The sequence below is a fragment of the Hoplias malabaricus genome, chromosome 5 (genome assembly GCF_029633855.1).
Source record: "Hoplias malabaricus isolate fHopMal1 chromosome 5, fHopMal1.hap1, whole genome shotgun sequence".
Taxonomy (NCBI): domain Eukaryota; kingdom Metazoa; phylum Chordata; class Actinopteri; order Characiformes; family Erythrinidae; genus Hoplias; species Hoplias malabaricus.
Window position 1 is genome coordinate 54,867,183 of NC_089804.1, and position 19,417 is coordinate 54,886,599.

Here is a 19,417-nt window from a genome sequence, read left to right on the forward strand (position 1 = left end):
CAGTCACTCACACACACACCCAGTCATTCACACACACACCCAGTCACTCACACACTCACCCAGTCACTCTCACACTTACTCACTCACACACACTCACCCAGTCATTCACACACTCACTCACTCACACACACACAGTCACTCACACACTCACCCAGTCACTCACACACACACCCAGTCACTCACACACTCACACTCAACCAGTCACTGACACACACACACACAGTCATTCACACTCACCCAGTCACTCTCACACTTACTCACTCACACACACTCACCCAGTCATTCACACACTCACTCACTCACACACTCACCCAGTCACTCTCACACTTACTCACTCACACACACTCACCCAGTCACTCACACACTCACCCAGTCACTCACACACATACCCAGTCACCCACACACACACACAGTCACTCACACACACACCCAATCACTCACACACTCACACACTCACCCAGTCACTCAAACACCCAGTCACTCACACACTCACCCAGTCACTCAAACACACACCCAGTCACTCACACACACACCCAGTCACTCACACACACACAGTCACTCACACTCACCCAGTCACTCACTCAGTCACTGACACACACACACACACACACCCAGTCACTCACACTCACCCAGTCACTCACACACGCACTCAGTCACTCACACACCCAGTCACTCACACACTCACTCACCCAGTCACTCACACACACACCTGTGTAATGTTTCACAGATAATTAATATGCTGGAAACTGGAGCACCCAAAAAGAACCCACACAGGCACAGTGAGAACCACCTCACAGAGGAGAACCCTGTGGCTGTGAGACAGAGACACCACCCCCAGTGCCACAGAAACCATGAGCTGTCAGAAGAACACAAGCCAACACCCTCGGAGTCTTTCATGTGCCTTTATTGTTTCATATTGTTTTAATTCATACATCTGTTTTACTTCATTTGTTTAAGGAGGGCATTAGGTACTGTTCACATACTAGTTGTTTAAAGGAGACCCGCGGGTCAGACTACTCATCAGTCGTGTTATGTTCAATGATTCAGCGTGTCCCTCTAAACCGAAGAACGTGGCACGAAAACCAGATAAAAAAAAACAATTTCACATTTTAAATTAAATAAATAGATATCATTGAGTTAAGAAATGAAAGTGAGTGATAAACAAAATCCAGATGCAGCTTTTATGAGAAAACACAATTTAAATAAATCAACGCACAGAAGAAGTTTAGTTTCCAGTCGTTTGAGTCAGAGCTATTCTCCAGGCACATCACCTCTCTTTCACCTAAACACAGAGTTAAGACCTTCACAACGTGCAGCAGAGAGGCTGGTCTTTCCACAGGAGCTGTGTGTGATGTGTGTGTATCTTGTTTTACTGCATTTGTGGGGACTAAGGTCTGTACACACACTCATTGTATGGACTTCTCTTGTGTAGATCTCCAGCTGATTCCCACAGCGTGAAAAAAATACACTTGGGGTTAGGGTTAGTGTTAGACTAGTGGTACTTATGGATAAGGTTAGGGTAATTCTCCACAAAAACAAACGTGTGTGTGTGTGTGTGTGTGGGTGAGTGATTGAAAAGGCTCATTGACACTGGTGCTTGCATTTTTTATAAGAATCCAGTTTTAAGGCAAAGGGGAGGTTAAAGGGGAACCTTTTCACCAAGAATAAAAGAGTCCCATATTTCCAAGCAATTGAGCCTCTGTGCTACACTCTCTACACTGACACACTCACTAGGTAAAAGAACACAAACACCCAGAATGCATAGTGAACTCATAAAAGAGCCAGAAACGTCATAAAAGAGGAGGAGACAGTTCACAATGAATGAATGAATGAATACAAAGGTAGATGTAGCGAATATAACCAGCTGACTTCAAGAAACCCTTCAAGAAGGAGCCCTGCTGATCGCAGTAAGGTAATTCCCCTTTAAGGCCAGACTTAAACACAGACCATGATCGTTTAAACATCGTTTGGCTTTCTGTGAACTTTCCGAGTGTGATATTATGCATTCGTCCTACTTCAAACCTACAAGAACTCACTAGGACCGCCAAACAAAGGCTAGTTGCAGATGGTCAGGGCCTCTGTCCGTCTGGTGATGTAAACTCAAGCTGTTCACAGGGATGGAGAAGGGTGGTATGAAATAATGTCAGGCTGAGGAAGAAACAATGAGCTGTAGTCCCTTAAGGTTGGACTGGAACGCTGTGGCAGTGTTGTCCGAGGCCCACTAAGCCCTCTCTGAATTTTAGGGACTCGCCTGGGAGTGACATAGTAGAGAATGTGATCGACCACCCTGCCCTACGTGCCAAAGCAGCACCTCCACAGCGGCTCTTCATATTGCACGGGTACCATCTGTAGCTCATCTTTTATTTAAGGGTTTAACGTTTCCAGAATCGCACTGAAAAATAGACATGAATTTACTCAATTTCACTTTACTGTAGGTTCCATTCACGCTAACTGTACCCCCACATCTATAAAGGGTATTCCAACAAGTGTCGGTTGTCATAGAGACGGCTGGAATAAGGCTTTAGAGATGTGAATGTAAGCCTATGTCAGGTATCATTACCAAACACCTACAATAAAGTGTACAATATACAATATAGCAACACAGTCACTTGACTTCTACTTAAGTTACGAATTGGCACTGCTGGGCTCTACTCGACTCTCGCTGTTTGGAACCTGATACCTGGCTCGTTATCGACTAATGGCTCCCCACTGAAACGGAGCTAGTGATGATGCAAAGCACCGTCTCAAACAGGCGCCATTTTGAAATCTCACTGTGTATTCACATGTTGTTGATGTTGTTGTTGTTTTTTCCATCAGCCACCGATCCAAGGAGCGTTTGGACCTCTTCAAAAGACAATAACGTAATTTCAAGAGCTGCTGTTTTGAGTCGGATAAAAACTAACGTCGTCTCTGCTGACGATTGGAATTTTTACAGATGGTAAGTTGGTGCTGGATGTCTGCACTTTGTCGTATAGAGTGATGACAATTCCCGCTGGCCAATGAGTGCTCTGCAAGGTTTACACCTTACACTTTGGTCCCTAGTTGGCTTGCTTGGAACTGACAGCGAGCAGGGACTAAAAATAGTACCAGCAGAGTAGAGTAGAGTCAACGATAGCCATGCACTAGCAAAGTGGCATTTGCCAACAGTAGCATCGATGTAATGAGTATATTCAGTGCCTCCATTTCTTCAATGTGCGATTGCATTTGGAAACCTGGCTTTCCAGCCAACAGCAAGGGCACAGCCAACATATCTCTAACTATCAGGGGTGTCCGAGGAGTTTGTGGTGAGGAACGGGAAACTTAATACAAACCCAATGGAAATGGAAACCCTCACAGTTCACAGTTTAAGTTCAGTTTAAGGTCTGAAGATGAGGATGTGGGGTTTAGGCTGAGGGTTAGGGTCAAATCAACCTCATCACAAAACAGAAAACATCCAGGCAGTCCTCCATCCTCACATTTCCATCTCCTCTACTTCTCTACTTCCCTTTCTTCCCACCTCACATTCAGAAAAACATTACTATGAAGTCCTTACCCAACTGCTAATGTCTGCTAACCTTAAAGGGGCACTCCGGCCAAAATAGAGATGTATGTCTTGCTACCTCTGTTGTAAATATTCCTTCTTGTCTCCTGCGGTGTTGCTATATTGAGCTCAGAGTGAGAACTTCTGATTTGAAACACCTTCTGATGATGCGTCTTAAGGTGGATCTTTAGAAAATGCACTAGCTTACCGCTAGGAAGCTAAATCCCACAATTATTATTATTCATTAATCTTTGCATTAATGCATTAGAAGGTTTGCAGTGGTTGGATATATTTACGTAAAGCCAAAGTGCGATAACTTTGATGTTATAAGAATTAGTGAATGAATTCCAGCTGGATCAGACTGCGCTAACATTACAGATAAAATAAAATGCTAATTTTAGGCCGGATTGCCCCGTCAATATTAACAAACACCCACCACAACAGTAAGGCCCTCCACATATCAGACTCCAGCTGATACGACATCACTGAACTCAGCCCATTCAACGTACTTCTCAACACGAGCAAGTGATGCTTCCAGCGCTTTAGTACAGCACAGCAGTCGGCTTAGTGCATGGAGGAAATGTGTCAAATCAGAAATAATGCATGACTTTCTAGAAGCGAAGCCCAGCACGCTTCCAGGAAAAGGCCGTGTGTTCATATGAAATAGCTTATGAAGACAGCCTACAGTTGATCTTTCATTGTACTGGTTCTTAAAGGGTTAAAGGGGCAGTCTGTCTAAAGTACACAATGAAACCCTGTACGAAGTGTACTCCGTCCATTGGTAATACGCCTACCCGCCTCCTAAAATGGTTTCTAGAACGAGGTTTTCCAGTTTAAAAAGGCTACACTCCCTTCTGATGATGTCATTGGGGGACGGCCAATTTGCCTAATGCATGCTGGGTACTGTAGTGAGAACAATGATAAACACAAACACATCTAAAGGATGCGATGACAGATACCTAACGTGGCAAATAGCTTATTAAACGTTAGTCTTAGGCCTGAATGCTCCTCTTTTGTAAGATACAACCCTTTAAAGAATAGTGTGTTAGATTTATTAAATATAGACCAGTGTTAAAGTCTTAAATAAAGCTTTTGTAGTGGAATACTAAGCATTGTTAAGGCTTCAATTGCCATTTTCATGTGTCTGTGGGGAATTGGCTGCATCTCAGCATTTCACTCTGAAGACCTGGAGCTGTCCAGTTTAATATAAAGACAGATCAGTTCAAGGACTGAAAATATGTCCAGCACATTTCTCTCAAACTACACTCAAACTACAAGGAACTACAAACAGAAAAGAAACGGAGCTGGCAGAAATGTACAGCATGAAGCGCGCGGTGCAGACAGGCTGAAGATGAAAGAGGGAAAGTTTAAGAGAGAAGGCTATGTGTGTTTGTGTGTGTGTGTGTGTGTGTGTGTGTGTGTGTGTGTGTGTGTGTGTGGGGTGATGGTGAAGGTAGAACTGGGTGGGCTACGGGGCTCCCAGGGTTGAACACAGTGCTGTAGTTGAAAATCTAAGCTTCCATTCTCCTCCGAATTTCCCCTCATCCCTCAGTGGCTTGTATCCCAAATAGCTCCTACCAGGAGCCATCTGGGATTCAACCATGTTTCCTGGAGACGACCCTTAGACCCACCCCTTCACCCAGCCTCGTCCGAACTTTCACCACCTCCACCCAACACCACCCACCCGTCCACAAACACACACATACACACGCCGCTGCCCCGCACCCTCATTGCTCGTCCTCCCCGAACACGTCGTTCTGTTTGCGCTTCATGTTCTCAAAGTCAAAGTCACTTCCAGTCATGCGCTTGTAGATGTCCTTAATGTCGTTGCAGGTCGTCTCAAAGTGGGTGGTGGCGTCGTATGCTCTGGAGCAGAAAATCTGCGGAGGAAACCATACAGAGACCTTTGGGTTATCAGGAGAGTAGTGCTCGTTCGGAACTGTCCGCCATGTTGTTAAATTTGCAACCAGAGTCTGTGCAGTAGAGACCAGATGCAGAGACTGACCCGCCTCCTTGTGTGGGTAGATCTGCCCCATCTCACTGAGCTCAGAGGGTCTCAGAGTGCCATGTGGAAGCAAAAATGGATTTTTACAGCCTGAAAATAGCCTTATTTTCTCATTATCTTCTTATTGGAACTCTCCTTTCCACCTTAAAAGGTGCAGCAGTCACAAGTGTTTACCAGCTTTTCGTTCCAACATAACAAGGGTAGCAATGACGTTATGGTGCCTACTTAATTTTCCAATCCACCTTAAATGGAGCTGAAATTACAGTAGCCAAGGCAGAGGCATTCTCCATTCCACCTTAAATAATGCAGCATTTAAGACTAATTGTATAATTCTATCTAGGTCACATTATAAACTCTGCACCATTTAAGGTGGAATGAAAATATTTGCACCATTTTAGGTGGAATGGAGAATTCTGCCACACCTAGTCATTTTGGCTCCATTTAAGGTGGAATGTAAAGTTCTGTAGGCACCAGAATGTAACCGATGCATTATTTAAAGTGGATAGAACATTCTGCTGATGCCAGAATGTCACTGGTGCCCAGTTTAAGGTGGAAGGAGATGTTAGTAAATGCCAGTTCCTCCTGCTCATCTTAAGGTGGAAAGTAGTGTTTCAGAATCACAGCAGGGACAAGCTACTTATTAATTACTTTAATACCCTTGACTTCAGAAGAAACGCTGGATGAGCAGCTGTTCACAAACCTCTGGCCATATATTGTATTTCCTGCAGGGGGCAGTACAGAACTCCTCCTCAATAATCAAAACCAATGGGCAGCACCTGTGTCTGCTCCAACTAAAGGAGAGCTCTCTCTCTGATCAGCGCTCAGTCTTGGATTCTCTTTACAGAGAGCTGATGTAAAGCTGAGCTGGTAGTTTGGTAACGACATTTCTAAGTCCAGACCTTTCTCTAGGCGCCTCACTCTTGTGGATTTCCTTGGAAGTCTATTTTTTCCAAGTTTATATTTTTCTTTGGCTCTGTAGAGCTAATCAGACTGTCTCCTGATGTTCCTGAATTAGTTCTTTCACTAAAGTGTAGGTCACAAAAACTGGACTTGGGATCCTCTAATTTACCTAATACCTGAAGGTTTTATATGGCATGTCATGTAATTGACTTTCCATAATATGGGGCTTAAAATAAGTCTTTTTTTTCCCCCCATACACTTTGTGTCATTTTAGGACATTAATGTTCAGTTCCACCTTAAAATGTGGCAGTTTACAATACTAATGTAGGATAGTATCGTAAACTGATGCCATTTAATGTAGAACTAAACATTCATTCGGCGCAGCAGGTAGCGTCGCAGTCACACAGCTCCAGAAACCTGGAGGTTGTGGGTTTGAGTCCCGCTCTGGGTGACTGTCTGTGAGGAGTGTGGTGTGTTCTCCCTGTGTCTGCGGGGGTTTCCTCCAGGTGACTGTCTGTGAGGAGTGTGGTGTGTTCTCCCTGTGTCTGCGGGGGTTTCCTCTGGGTGACTGTCTGTGAGGAGTGTGGTGTGTTCTCCCTGTGTCTGCGGGGGTTTCCTCCGGGTGACTGTCTGTGAGGAGTGTGTTGTGTTCTCCCTGTGTCTGTGTGGGTTTACTCCCACCGTCCAAAAACACAGCGAATTGTGTGTCCCTGTGAAGAACTGGCGCCCCCTCCAGGGTGTTTTCCTGGAATCACTGGACGCAATGTGGGAACACACCCTGGAGGGGGCGCCAGTCCTTCGTAGGGTGAGACAAACTCCCATATTCACTCACACCTATGGACACTTTTGAGTCGCTAATCCACCTACCAATGCGGCCACAGGGAGAACACACCAAACTCCTCATGGAGTGGGACTGGAACCACCAATCCCAGACCCTTGGAGCTGTGTGACGGTGACACTACCTGTTGCTCCTCCAAGCTGCGTGGAACTAAACATTTAAATATTAAAACTGTGAATAAGACACAAACATCCGCCTCCTTAAATGACATTTAATGTGTATGGGGAAAAATCTCAGCATCTCCTAGTGAATCATTTAAGGTGGAACTGTAAAGGCAAGCATTAAGCGTAGGTGGATGTTTTAGTGAAATGATGTACCCTTTTTTTTGTGTAAATAGGTTGATTACGCCACATCCTTCTCAGCGATGGAAGTCCAAAGTTCTTGACCCTGTTTGTGCGCATTTGTGTAGGTGTATTTATCCTCAACCTGGCAACCTGTGTGAGCTATGTATTTGGGGAGGGGCCTGAAAGTATTACAGACTGCTCTTTAATAATATATAAAATGTACATATTTCAGGGCATAATACAATAATCTCTAAAGGTTTTGTTCCAAGATCCAAAACAGAGCTTGGAAGGAGGCTCCAGTTTGTTCATTTACTTTTATGGCACTTGTTGATGGCACTGCTTCCTAAACATGATATGAGGTAATGATTAATAAAGAGTGTGACACTGACCTGACTCTCTGCTCCATCATCTGACGCCTCGTACAGATCGCTGATGGCCACAAACCTGCAGAACCAATCACACAGAGCGCAGCGTGTAAAAGAAACGGCACAAATCCCCTGCGGCAAAGTCATTTGACTCTCTCTGTGACCGGTCTGCTTTATTACTGTCCACAGAAGCCACAGGCTTTTCACACAGTTTCCTTTCCCAAGAATAGAGAATAACTTAACACTAAATGGGCTGATCTGGGATCAGTCTTGCCATTTTTTATATACCATATGCGGGAATAAAAAGCCACATCGACTTCCATCTTTAAATTTAACTGAATAATTAAGGCTTCAAGGCCCTACATTAAATATTTCAACATAATTATTCTAATAAGTCATTTTGTGAAGAGCTGTATTTGCCAAACGTCATGTCAATGTCTCCGGGGGCCTGTAGAACACACGTTCCCAAGCACCCTTCAGGTTCACTTTGCCCTATAGCTTTTGTGACATCACAAGTGCTGCTTTTGTTTTCCCAACAATTTTTGTAGATGATTGACTGTGGATTTTTTTTTCCCACTGGGATAGCTAATGTTCTGGCCAAGATATCAATATATTGTTACCAGTTACATGCCATTTAAATGTAACCCAACTGGACTGTGGGTCCTCAGTCCCTTGCCACACTTTGAGATGTCCGTTTTAACTCCTTACTCTTACACTTAAAGTTAAAAGCACTTGTACCTCCATCTTCACTGTAATAGTGTCTTATACGAAGGCTTTATTGATCCTGGGGGAATATGCGGAACTAAATATCACTGACCACGTTAGCAGCTATGGAAATGATGTAGTAGTAACAGTAATTAAAATATTAAATGTTGAAAAACTGACTTCTGGTCAATGGGCTCCAGCAGCTCCAGAGCTGGCTGGATCTCGGCCTCAGGGTCGCTGGTCTCCACTGTGGTGCTCGCTATGGCAATGTACTTGCCCTGAGCCGCCACGTTATGAGCATATGATATCATACATACATATATATCTGGAACAGAGGAAAAACATGAGTTGATTTAATGTGAAGAATCTAGATGTGAATGAGCTAGATCACAGATCAGTGTAGTGCTGCAGAAAATATTACACTCAGACTAAACAACAATAAATCGGGGAGCAACATTCATTCATTATCTGTAACCCTTATCCAGTTCAGGGTCACGGTGGGTCCAGAGCCTACCTGGAATCATTGGGCGCAAGGCAGGAATACACCCTGGAGGGGGCACCAGTCCTTCACAGGGCAACGCACACTCACACATTCACTCACACACTCACACCTACGGACACTTTTGAATCGCCAATCCACCTACCAACGTGTGTTTTTGGACTGTGGGAGGAAACCGGAGCACCCGGAGGAAACCCACGCAGACACAGGGAAAACACACCACACTCCTCACAGACAGTCACCTGGAGGAAATCCATGCAGACACAGGGAGAACACACCACACTCCTCACAGACAGTCACCCGGAGGAAACCCACGCAGACTCAGGGAGAACACACCACACTTCTCACAGACAGTCACTCGGAGGAAACCCACGCAGACACAGGGAGCACACACCACACTCCTCACAGACAGTCACCCGGAGGAAACCCAGGCAGACTCAGGGAGAACACACCACACTCCTCACAGACAGTCACCCGGAGGAAATCCACGCAGACTCAGGGAGAACACACCACACTTCTCACAGACAGTCACTTGGAGGAAACCCACGCAGACTCAGGGAGAACACACCACACTCCTCACAGACAGTCACCCGGAGGAAACCCACGCAGACTCAGGGAGAACACACCACACTTCTCACAGACAGTCACTCGGAGGAAACCCACGCAGACACAGGGAGCACACACCACACTCCTCGCAGACAGTCACCCGGAGGAAACCCACGCAGACACAGGGAGAACACACCACACTCCTCACAGACAGTCACCCGGAGGAAACCCACGCAGACTCAGGGAGAACACACCACACTTCTCACAGACAGTCACCCGGAGGAAACCCACGCAGACACAGGGAGAACACACCACACTCCTCACAGACAGTCACCCGGAGGAAACCCACGCAGACACAGAGAGAACACACCACACTCCTCACAGCCAGTCACTCGGAGGAAACCCACGCAGACACAGGGAGAACACACCACACTCCTCACAGACAGTCACCCGGAGGAAACCCACGCAGACACAGGGAGAACACACCACACTCCTCACAGACAGTCACTCGGAGGAAACCCACGCAGACACAGGGAGAACACACCACACTCCTCACAGACAGTCACCCGGAGGAAACCCACGCAGACACAGGGAGAACACACCACACTCCTCACAGACAGTCACCTGGAGGAAACCCACGCAGACACGGGGAGAACACACCACACTCCTCACAGACAGTCACCCGGAGGAAACCCACGCAGACATGGGGAGAACACACCACACTCCTCACAGACAGTCACCCGGAGGAAACCCACGCAGACACAGGGAGAACACACCACACTCCTCACAGACAGTCACCCGGAGGAAACCCACGCAGACACAGGGAGAACACACCACACTCCTCACAGACAGTCACCTGGAGGAAACCCACGCAGACACGGGGAGAACACACCACACTCCTTACAGACAGTCACCCGGAGGAAACCCACGCAGACATGGGGAGAACACACCACACTCCTCACAGACAGTCACCCGGAGCGGGAATCTAACCCACAACCTCCAGGTCCCTGGAGCTGTGTGACTGTGACACTACCTGCTGCACCACCGTGCCGCCCCGGGGAGCAACATGACATCATTAATGCACTGAAAATGAATTTAGAGTTACATTATTTGAACATTTCTGTATGTGCTAATGAGCCTGACTGCGTGTGGGCACTGACCAGAATTACGGTTGACTTGGTTCTGGGGGATGATGATCTGGCAGGAGTTGGCATCGTTGGTGTTTTTGATTGGATGGCTGAGGATGCAGATGACGCGGATCACCTGACCAGCTTTGCGCACGCGGTCCTGGATGTAACTGGGGTCGCAGATGAGCTGTTTGCAGCGAGCCACCTGCGGTGCCATAGAAGGAGTGGGTGGGGACAAAAAACATTTAAAAAACAAACAATCATCCACAGAGTTCATTACAAATTTTCATTGCAAAATTTCCAAGACAGGTCCACATCTACACAAAGGCTGTCCCTGATTGGTCCATTTGAGATGCTTATGACCCTCAATAGCCACTTTAAAATCCTGCCCTGGAACCTAGGTCCAAAGAAGACCTCTGCTGTAGGGGACCGTGAAAACATAATGTGCTCAGAGTGTCATGGCCTGCATTACCTCTCCTTCAGACTTCACGCCCACCACACGTCCGTTCTCCATAACAATCTCATCCACTGGCTTGTTCAGCATGTACGTTCCTCCATAGATCGCACTCAATCTGTATAAAAGACCATGAAGGCTGCAGTTAGACTCTCGGTCAGAGCTTGTTGTCTGTGAGTGACCGTAGATAAGGGGTTAATTACCTGGCGAATCCCTGAGGCAGTTCTCCAAGCCCATACAGAGGGTACAGATATGGGCTTTTCCCGTAGCGAGCCAGAGACTCACTGTACAGCTTTATACGGTTGATGCTCTCAAGACAAGGTTGGTCCAGGTAACTGGAAGAAATGGATATAATCAGCCAAAGTGGGACCGGTGTCTGACGTCTGCTACTTTAGTTTAGTGCAGGGCTAATGACAGCTACATAAGCCTGGCTTGTACTCGGAGATTTCCAATCTATAGAAAGCTTGGGCGGCTACTCGTAGCGCTATTATTAGGGCCAGCAGGGGGCGGTCTCTGTGGACTGTGCGGATCCCAATGCTGGGGTGCAGTGACAGGGACAGTGTACAGAATGAATGGCACCAGCTTTTGAATGAGACAACCTTTTTTTTTTACATTATAATACTAGATTTTTAAAATTGTGTAAAACTGTGTAATTTGTGATGAATAATGTACTTTTCTGAGTGTGGAGCACTGCAGTTCTACCTCTTCTAACCTTATGCTAGCTCAGTTTGTGTACGCTACACTTCCTCTCCTGTTATCTGTGATGATTTTTGATGATGACTCCATGTTATGGTAATTTCTAGAACTCCCACCCTAGGCTGCACTCACTCATCTGTCCTGTAGAGGGCCAGGGCGTGGCCTGTGAAGTCGATGACATCCTGCCCAAGGTCAAACTTCTTATACACATCTCTCATGGTGGTGGTCTTGGGGTCCACGCCCTCGAAGGTTTTGGGGTCGTTCTCGTCAAAGTTGGCCACGAAAACCAGGAACTTCCGGAACCTTCTTTTCTCAAACATGCCCATCAGGTCTGCACAATGACGGGGACAGAACATCATATATAAGATTATAATGGTCAGTAGGTCAACTGTGGAGGAAGAGTCAACGCAATAATGTCTAGAGCTACTAGGTTTGTTCCCTCAGGGATTGTACATTTCGAAACTACAGCATACGTTTGTTCTGTAAGGATTTTAAACGTAATTGTAAATCTGACTCACTGGAAGCTAGAGCCTCGGATTCTGTGGAGGGAACCTTATAAATCTTCCCTCCTTTATACACAAAACTGCCCTCCACCACCTTAAAGTCCAGGTAGCGGGTCACTTCTGTGTACAGCAGCATCTTCACCAGCTGACCTGCAGAAACGGAGGTATGAAAGAAAGAAACCTGTCATTTATGTTTTGCAATGTTTTGTATGTCTAATTGAATATCACTGACACTTGGTGACCTGGATTTATCAGGTTCTATACTATTCCTATTTTAAACATGTCTGTTCCCACAAAAAATGATGGCACGGTGGTGCAGCAGGTAGTCACACAGCTCCAGGGGCCTGGAGGTTGTGGATTCAAGTCCCACTGCGGGTGACTGTCTGTGAGGAGTGTGGTGTGTTCTCTCTGTGTCTGCGTGGGTTTCCTCCGGGTGACTGTCTGTGAGGAGTGTGGTGTGTTCTCCCTGTGTCTGCGTGGGTTTCTTCCGGGTGACTGTCTGTGAGGAGTGTGGTGTCTTCTTCCTGTGTCTGCGTGGGTTTCTTCCGGGTGACTGTCTGTGAGGAGTGTGGTGTGTTCTCTCTGTGTCTGCGTGGGTTTCCTCCGGGTGATTGTCGGTGAGGAGTGTGGTGTGTTCTCCCTGTATCTGCGTGGGTTTCCTTTGGGTGACTGTCTGTGAGGAGTGTGGTGTGTTCTCTCTGTGTCTGCGTGGGTTTCCTCCGGGTGACTGTCTGTGAGGAATGTGGTGTGTTCTCTCTGTGTCTGCGTGGGTTTCCTCCGGGTGACTGTCTGTGAGGAGTGTGGTGTGTTCTCCCTGTGTCTGCGTGGGTTTCCTCCGGGTGACTGTCTGTGAGGAGTGTGGTGTGTTCTCCCTGTGTCTGCGTGGGTTTCCTCCGGGTGACTGTCTGTGAGGAGTGTGGTGTGTTCTCTCTGTGTCTGCGTGGGTTTCCTCCGGGTGACTGTCTGTGAGGAGTGTGGTGTGTTCTCCCTGTGTCTGCGTGGGTTTCCTCCGGGTGACTGTCTGTGAGGAGTTGGTGTGTTCTCCCTGTGTCTGCGTGGGTTTCCTCCGGGTGACTGTCTGTGAGGAGTGTGGTGTGTTCTCTCTGTGTCTGCGTGGGTTTCCTCCGGGTGACTGTCTGTGAGGAGTTGGTGTGTTCTCCCTGTGTCTGCGTGGGCAACTCAAATAAAAGTGTCCATAGGGGTGTGAGTGAATGTATTAAATGAACACAGTTAGTGTGGATTTAACACTGGAGAATTTGCTGTGTGCCTGCTACTTACCATTGGCCATGAGGAACTTTGGGATGAGGTCAACGTTCCAGTCCCTTCCTCGGCCCATGGACTCTGGAGGACTGTCCGGCAGGTTGAAGCGCTTGTAGAGCTGCAGTGGAACAAGAAATTATTAACAAAAAGCAAGAGGTGACGGAGACACTCCTTCTGGCGTCCAGTCAGGGTCCATGCCCTGTATGACATCACTGCCATTTACCTGATTGTGCTTCACTGAGGTGACTCTTCCCAGTAAACAAGGAACATCCCTGGACGTTCAAAATAGGTCTAAAAGTAGTCTGTCCGTCAAGGACATGTTTTAAACGTCAATGAACGTCCAAAATCCATCTTAATAAGTTAGTTAAGTGGTGACCAATCGATAACGTCAGTGGACGTCCAAAATGCGTTTTATACAAGTAATTTATTTCAGGACCAATTAATAACGTCAATGGACGTCTAATAGTCGCCTTTTCAATGTCTGTGTTTGGACGTCTTTTCAACTTTCATTTTCAACCTTAAGAGAACGTTGATTAGACGGCAGTCATTACGTTATTTCAACGTTGAATCAACGGCTAAATGTTTACTGGGTTACACAGAGAGGGATCGCTGACATCCTACACTCAGTGTGAATGAAAGCATTAAACCTAGCAAAGATATTTTATCACAGTTGAAAGCTGTTGTTGCATAACGCAGCGTGGCTCTATTATAAACACTAAAAGATCACATGACAATCATTACTTTTAAATTGTCAATAATAAATAAATTGTACCAAATGTAGTTCAGTCATTCCCAAAGGTTTGGGGTGCGCCCCCTATAGGGGGTACACAGCTATTACGTGGGGAAGAGGGAGGGGCATAATTCTAATCCAAATGTGATTATTGCGCAACCTGAAAGGGAGGCACTGAAGAAAAGTTTAAGAACCACTGATGTATTTTATTAACATTGCATTATAGAGCTTTAATGTGCATTGCTCTGTTACAGTGATGGGAACAAGACGTCTAAAAAGATCAATACTTCTAACACCTCCCTGGCAGCAAATTGGCACAGGTTTCCAGGTGTAAATCTACCAGTCGGGGAGTCCCTGCGTGTGCACGTTCAGGCTGTGTAGAGTAAAGTATAACAGAATAGAGGACATCGTTAAGCTCAGTCCATGTTATTCATATCCCTATTAATGAGCGTTATCTATGAAATCTCAGCATTTTGTTTACCGCGACGCATCAGGGTATTTACAGAGAACAGGAGAAGACACGGCAGAAACCGTGACGAGCCAGTCCACTGCAGAACGACGATAACAGTACGTTACAGTTGCCAAGCAACAAACACATCTGTCAGATATTAGTCCATGTTTTAAATAACTTAGCAAATGTGTGCTGCCATGGTGGCTTCAAATATGGCTCAACCAATTAGACTTAGATATTTAAGGCTGATAAACATCATAGTGTTACTTAATATTTCTGTTTATGGAGTTCAGAATGTTCTGAATGTGTTCCTGTGAAGTTTCTGACGCTGTAATTAAATTAGAATGAATATATACTCAGTCTTACCCCACGCCCTGTGGAGTACTATTCATTTGTGTCTGAGTCTTTTCAGCCGTTGTGTATTTACTGTAAAAAAAAGTGGCAGTGTTTGTGTACAGACCTCCTCCAGTGGTGTGATGGAAGAGCTTTCCCCGCCATAATAAGGGTTCCTGTCCATGTGCAAAACCTTCTTCCCATTCACAGACATGATACCAGACAGGATACACTCCTAAAAACACACACACGGACGCACATGTTTCATAATTACTTCTTTAATTCAATGAACACCTTTTAAAACAACGAGACCTATTTAATGGTTAAATAAGCCACATTCAGCACTCCGATGTGGAACAGCACTGAAAAATCATCATATTCATATTCTGTGTGTGTGGGGGAGAGAAAGAGACAGACGTGGGGAAGTACAGGGCTCTGCTCTGCACAAGCGGAATGGCTCCCAGACCACAGATCATCTGCGAGCACCATGAGGAGAGGTGCACCCTGGGATACGGGCCATTCCCCCAGAACCCCACCCTTGGATCTGCATGTGTACAGCAGAGCTGGCCGCTTTCTCCACTGCTACCCTGCAATCTAGAGCTCACATCCTGTAATCTGGCCTGGGGCTCGCATTCCCGCTCGGACATCATGGCAATAATGGGCTACAATAATGTACTGTTTTCACGGTTTAGTCATCAATAATGCATTAGAAGTGGATATTTATTAGTGAGTGATGTGATGCACTGTGTTAAGGAGATCTGTAATGTGGAAGAGTGAGGGGAAACAGGGGCGTGTTTACATTCTTCTTAATACTTCACAGACTGTGTGTGTGTGTGTGTGTGCTGAAAAATAACCTAGCTATAAAATACCTATATAGACTAGCTATAATATACCTATAGAGACTAGCTATAAAATACCTATAAATTGTTTATTGCTAGGTTATAGATGGTTGTTTATAGTTATAAACGTCTTACCTATATAGACTAGCTATAAAATACCTATAGAGACTAGCTATAATATACCTATAGAGATTAGCTATAAAATACCTATAAATTGTTTATTGCTAGGTTATAGATGGTTGTTTATAGTTATAAACGTCTTACCTATATAGACTAGCTATAAAATACCTATAGAGACTAGCTATAATATACCTATAGAGATTAGCTATAAAATACCTATAAATTGTTTATTGCTAGGTTATAGATGGTTGTTTATAGTTATAAACGTCTTACCTATATAGACTAGCTATAAAATACCTATATAGACTAGCTATAAAACACCTATATAGACTAGCTATAATATACCTATAGAGACTAGCTATAATATATCTATAGAGATTAGTTATAAAATACCTATAAATTGTTTATTGCTAGGTTATAGATGGTTGTTTATAGTTATAAACGTCTTCTCCACACGTTCATCAGACACAATGTGTCACAGATGCCCTTTCTCTATCTCCATAGATGTTTATTAATGGCTTTAAACACCTGTAAACCATTCATTAACCCATAATTAAAAGTATCTTATTGAAATATTGAACCAGAATTCCAATGAAACACTGAAACACAACGCTGCTAACTCATCAAGTGTATCATATAAAATGTGGAACTAACACTATATCTTCAATGTTCTATAGTTATTTTTAACTCAATAAGGAACTGTTTGGGCTGCTAATAAAAGCAGTAGTACATATTTAATGCTGTGTTAACAGATTAGAGTGAAGACTAAGGGGAGGATATGTGAATAAATAGCTGCTGTTCTGAATATACACAGTTTTGAGTTCCTGGCTATTATACAGACTATAATACTGAATTCAGTGCAGGGTATCAGGGTTACAGTCTTCTCCCATTATTCAGCACAGGCTTTTTGTCTCTGGAGTCTCTTCAGCACGTTCAAATGAAAGCCATTGTGCAGTTATGGGCTTATATTGTACATAGAGTGGGCTTCCTTCGTTGAGCTCAATGCAGAGGAAAAGAAAGGGCGTGTTAAAGGGCCTCAGCAGCACCACGTAGCATCCATCCATCCTCCAAAAAGAGCAAGGCCTTGTGCAAAGCTACCGGCATCTGTAAATACTCGCTGAACTCGTTTGTAATGTATAGGAAAAGTGTTAGTTCTATTTGGCTTTTCAAAAATGGGGGAATACCCAATACAAGAATGCTGTGCTTAACCTCACCCCCAGAAATGAATGAACATTATGCACAGCTACGATATTGACAGTCAAAAGCCAGTAGAAATGAACAGGACACATGCAGAATGCATCAATCTGACCATATACTTGTGTATTTATGGGGGAAAGTGAGAGAAAGTGAGATGAACACACTGCATCTGCATTGGACTGAAGATTACATAATGCCTGCTGATGTCAACGTTATGGAAACAGAGGTTTTAGCGAGGGAAACGTGAAAATGACGCACATTTAACGTATTTGTATGCGATATCACGCGTTTTCTGGCCATCAGCTGCCTTTCCTTTTTTCTTACCGTGAGTCCAGTGCCCAGAACGATCACATCATATTCCTCATCCATTATTATTCGAAACCGTGTCCTCTCTCTCTTCCTGCGCGAGATGCTCTATGACACTTCCAGCTAATCCCAGCAAACCTCAGCTCCAAGCTTTTGATAGCGTCTAATGAACGTTTAATTATTTTTTTAAAGAATTATAACTCCTTGTATTTCGCTCAGACTCGTCGGCGTTGCTCCCAACACAGATCCTTCCGCGTCGACAAATAGGGCGCTGCCCTAATTCCCCCCTCCCATCCCTGCTGCTGAATCCCTATATGCAATCGTTCCACCTTAAATGGCGCCGTCATTCCTGCTACGGTCTCCCTATAGTCTATCGCTCCACCTTAAATGGTTGAAAATGAACCATTTGTCTCTATCGTTTCACCTTTAACAGTACAGCATCTCTGCCGTTATTATCGCTCCTTATTTAATCATTCCACCTTAAATGGTTCAGACATTACGGCTCTTCGTTTCACCGTAAACTCAGCCTCCATCGCCTTATTCAATCGTTCCACCTTAAATGATACAATGATTCCTGCTGTTGGCTTTTGATGTGTAATATCATTCCACCTTAAATAGTGGCAAAGCCTGTGCTTCCTAATCGCCAGTTTGAATAGAACTTATCGTTCCACCTTAAACAGTGTCAGAGCGTGGACTTTTGGATTCCTATCCGGGTTTATTCCAGTTTATCGTTCGATCCACCTTAAATAGTGGAACCATCCACATCATCCATACTTGTGACACGCTATTTTCCTATTGGCTGTTTTAAGGTGGACTGGATGATTCGAGAAAGAAAGGGAGCGAAATTTGATCCGCTGATATGTTTTGTTTGTCGTTAATACTTCATTAATTTATTATTTCATTTAGAAATCTGGGGGGGAAATGCACAATGAAAAGCTTGCTGTTTGAACTCGTAAATTTTTTTTTTCAGTTTCCTGTCCATGACATTAAAGCTTTCCCAGTAAACAAGGAACGTCCCTGGACGTTCAAAATAGGTCTAAAAGTAGTCTGTCCGTCAAGGACATATTTTAAACGTTAATGGACGTCCAAAATCCATCTTAATAAGTTAGTTAAGTGGTGACCAATCGATAACGTCAGTGGACGTTTTTAAACGCGTTTTATACAAGTAATTTATTTCGGGACCAATTAATAACGTCAATGGACGTCCAAAATACGTCTAATAGTCGTCTTTTCAATGTCTGTGTTTGGACGTCTTTTCAACGTTCATTTTCAACCTTAAGAGAACGTTGATTAGACGGCAGTCGTTACGTTATTTCAACGTTGAATCAACGGCTAATTGTTTACTGGGTTAAGTCGTCAACCCGTTGGTATTTAAGCATAAATAAAATATTAATACATTTAGAGAAATCGTCGAAGGAGGCGAGGACAACTTTAGCATTAAAATGAATTTTACTGAATAGGCAAAACCACACTATCCTTTGAAACATCACACACGCTGCAGCGGACATCTCAGTAATAGGTAAATAATAAATATGGCAGCTCCAGGCCTGGGGTCTCTCCGTGAGGAGTGTTCTCCCTGTGTCTGCCTGGGTCTCCTCTGGGTGTTCAGTTCCAGTTGCCAGGTGGATGTGTGTTTGTCCCTCTCTCACACACACACACATACCTGAGAGAGAGAGAGGTAAAGTATTTGTTTCAATAAAATGAGGATACGTCTGTGATTGTACCCGGAATCACTGGGC

The 19,417-nt window shown here is 44.8% G+C and overlaps 1 protein-coding gene across 1 annotated transcript; it reads right to left on the bottom strand.

The window, feature by feature from the left end:
- Positions 1 to 894: 894 nt before the first annotated feature.
- LOC136696744 (rab GDP dissociation inhibitor alpha) lies at positions 895 to 17,923 on the bottom strand. Its single transcript, XM_066671399.1, has 11 exons — positions 17,697 to 17,923; positions 15,344 to 15,451; positions 13,721 to 13,820; positions 12,458 to 12,592; positions 12,072 to 12,270; positions 11,447 to 11,578; positions 11,262 to 11,361; positions 10,823 to 10,994; positions 8,798 to 8,942; positions 7,937 to 7,991; positions 895 to 5,400 (listed from the first exon to the last, which is right to left on the bottom strand). Exons 1-11 carry the CDS (start codon positions 17,739 to 17,741, stop codon positions 5,248 to 5,250), a joined length of 1,344 nt encoding a protein of 447 aa, XP_066527496.1. The 5' UTR covers positions 17,742 to 17,923; the 3' UTR covers positions 895 to 5,247.
- Between the last annotated feature and the right edge of the window lie 1,494 nt (positions 17,924 to 19,417).

What these genes read in the sequence shown, in the direction of transcription:
- LOC136696744 (XM_066671399.1), bottom strand. Translation starts at nt 17,741, where the DNA reads ATGGATGAGGAATATGATGTGATCGTTCTGGGCACTGGACTCACG. An exon ending in AAAGTTCCTCATGGCCAATG is followed by an intron (nt 12,593 to 13,720) that starts GTAAGTAGCAGG and finishes CCGTTTCTGCAG; the next exon opens with GTCAGCTGGTGAAGATGCTG. An exon ending in ATCCGAGGCTCTAGCTTCCA is followed by an intron (nt 12,271 to 12,457) that starts GTGAGTCAGATT and finishes GTCATTGTGCAG; the next exon opens with ACCTGATGGGCATGTTTGAG.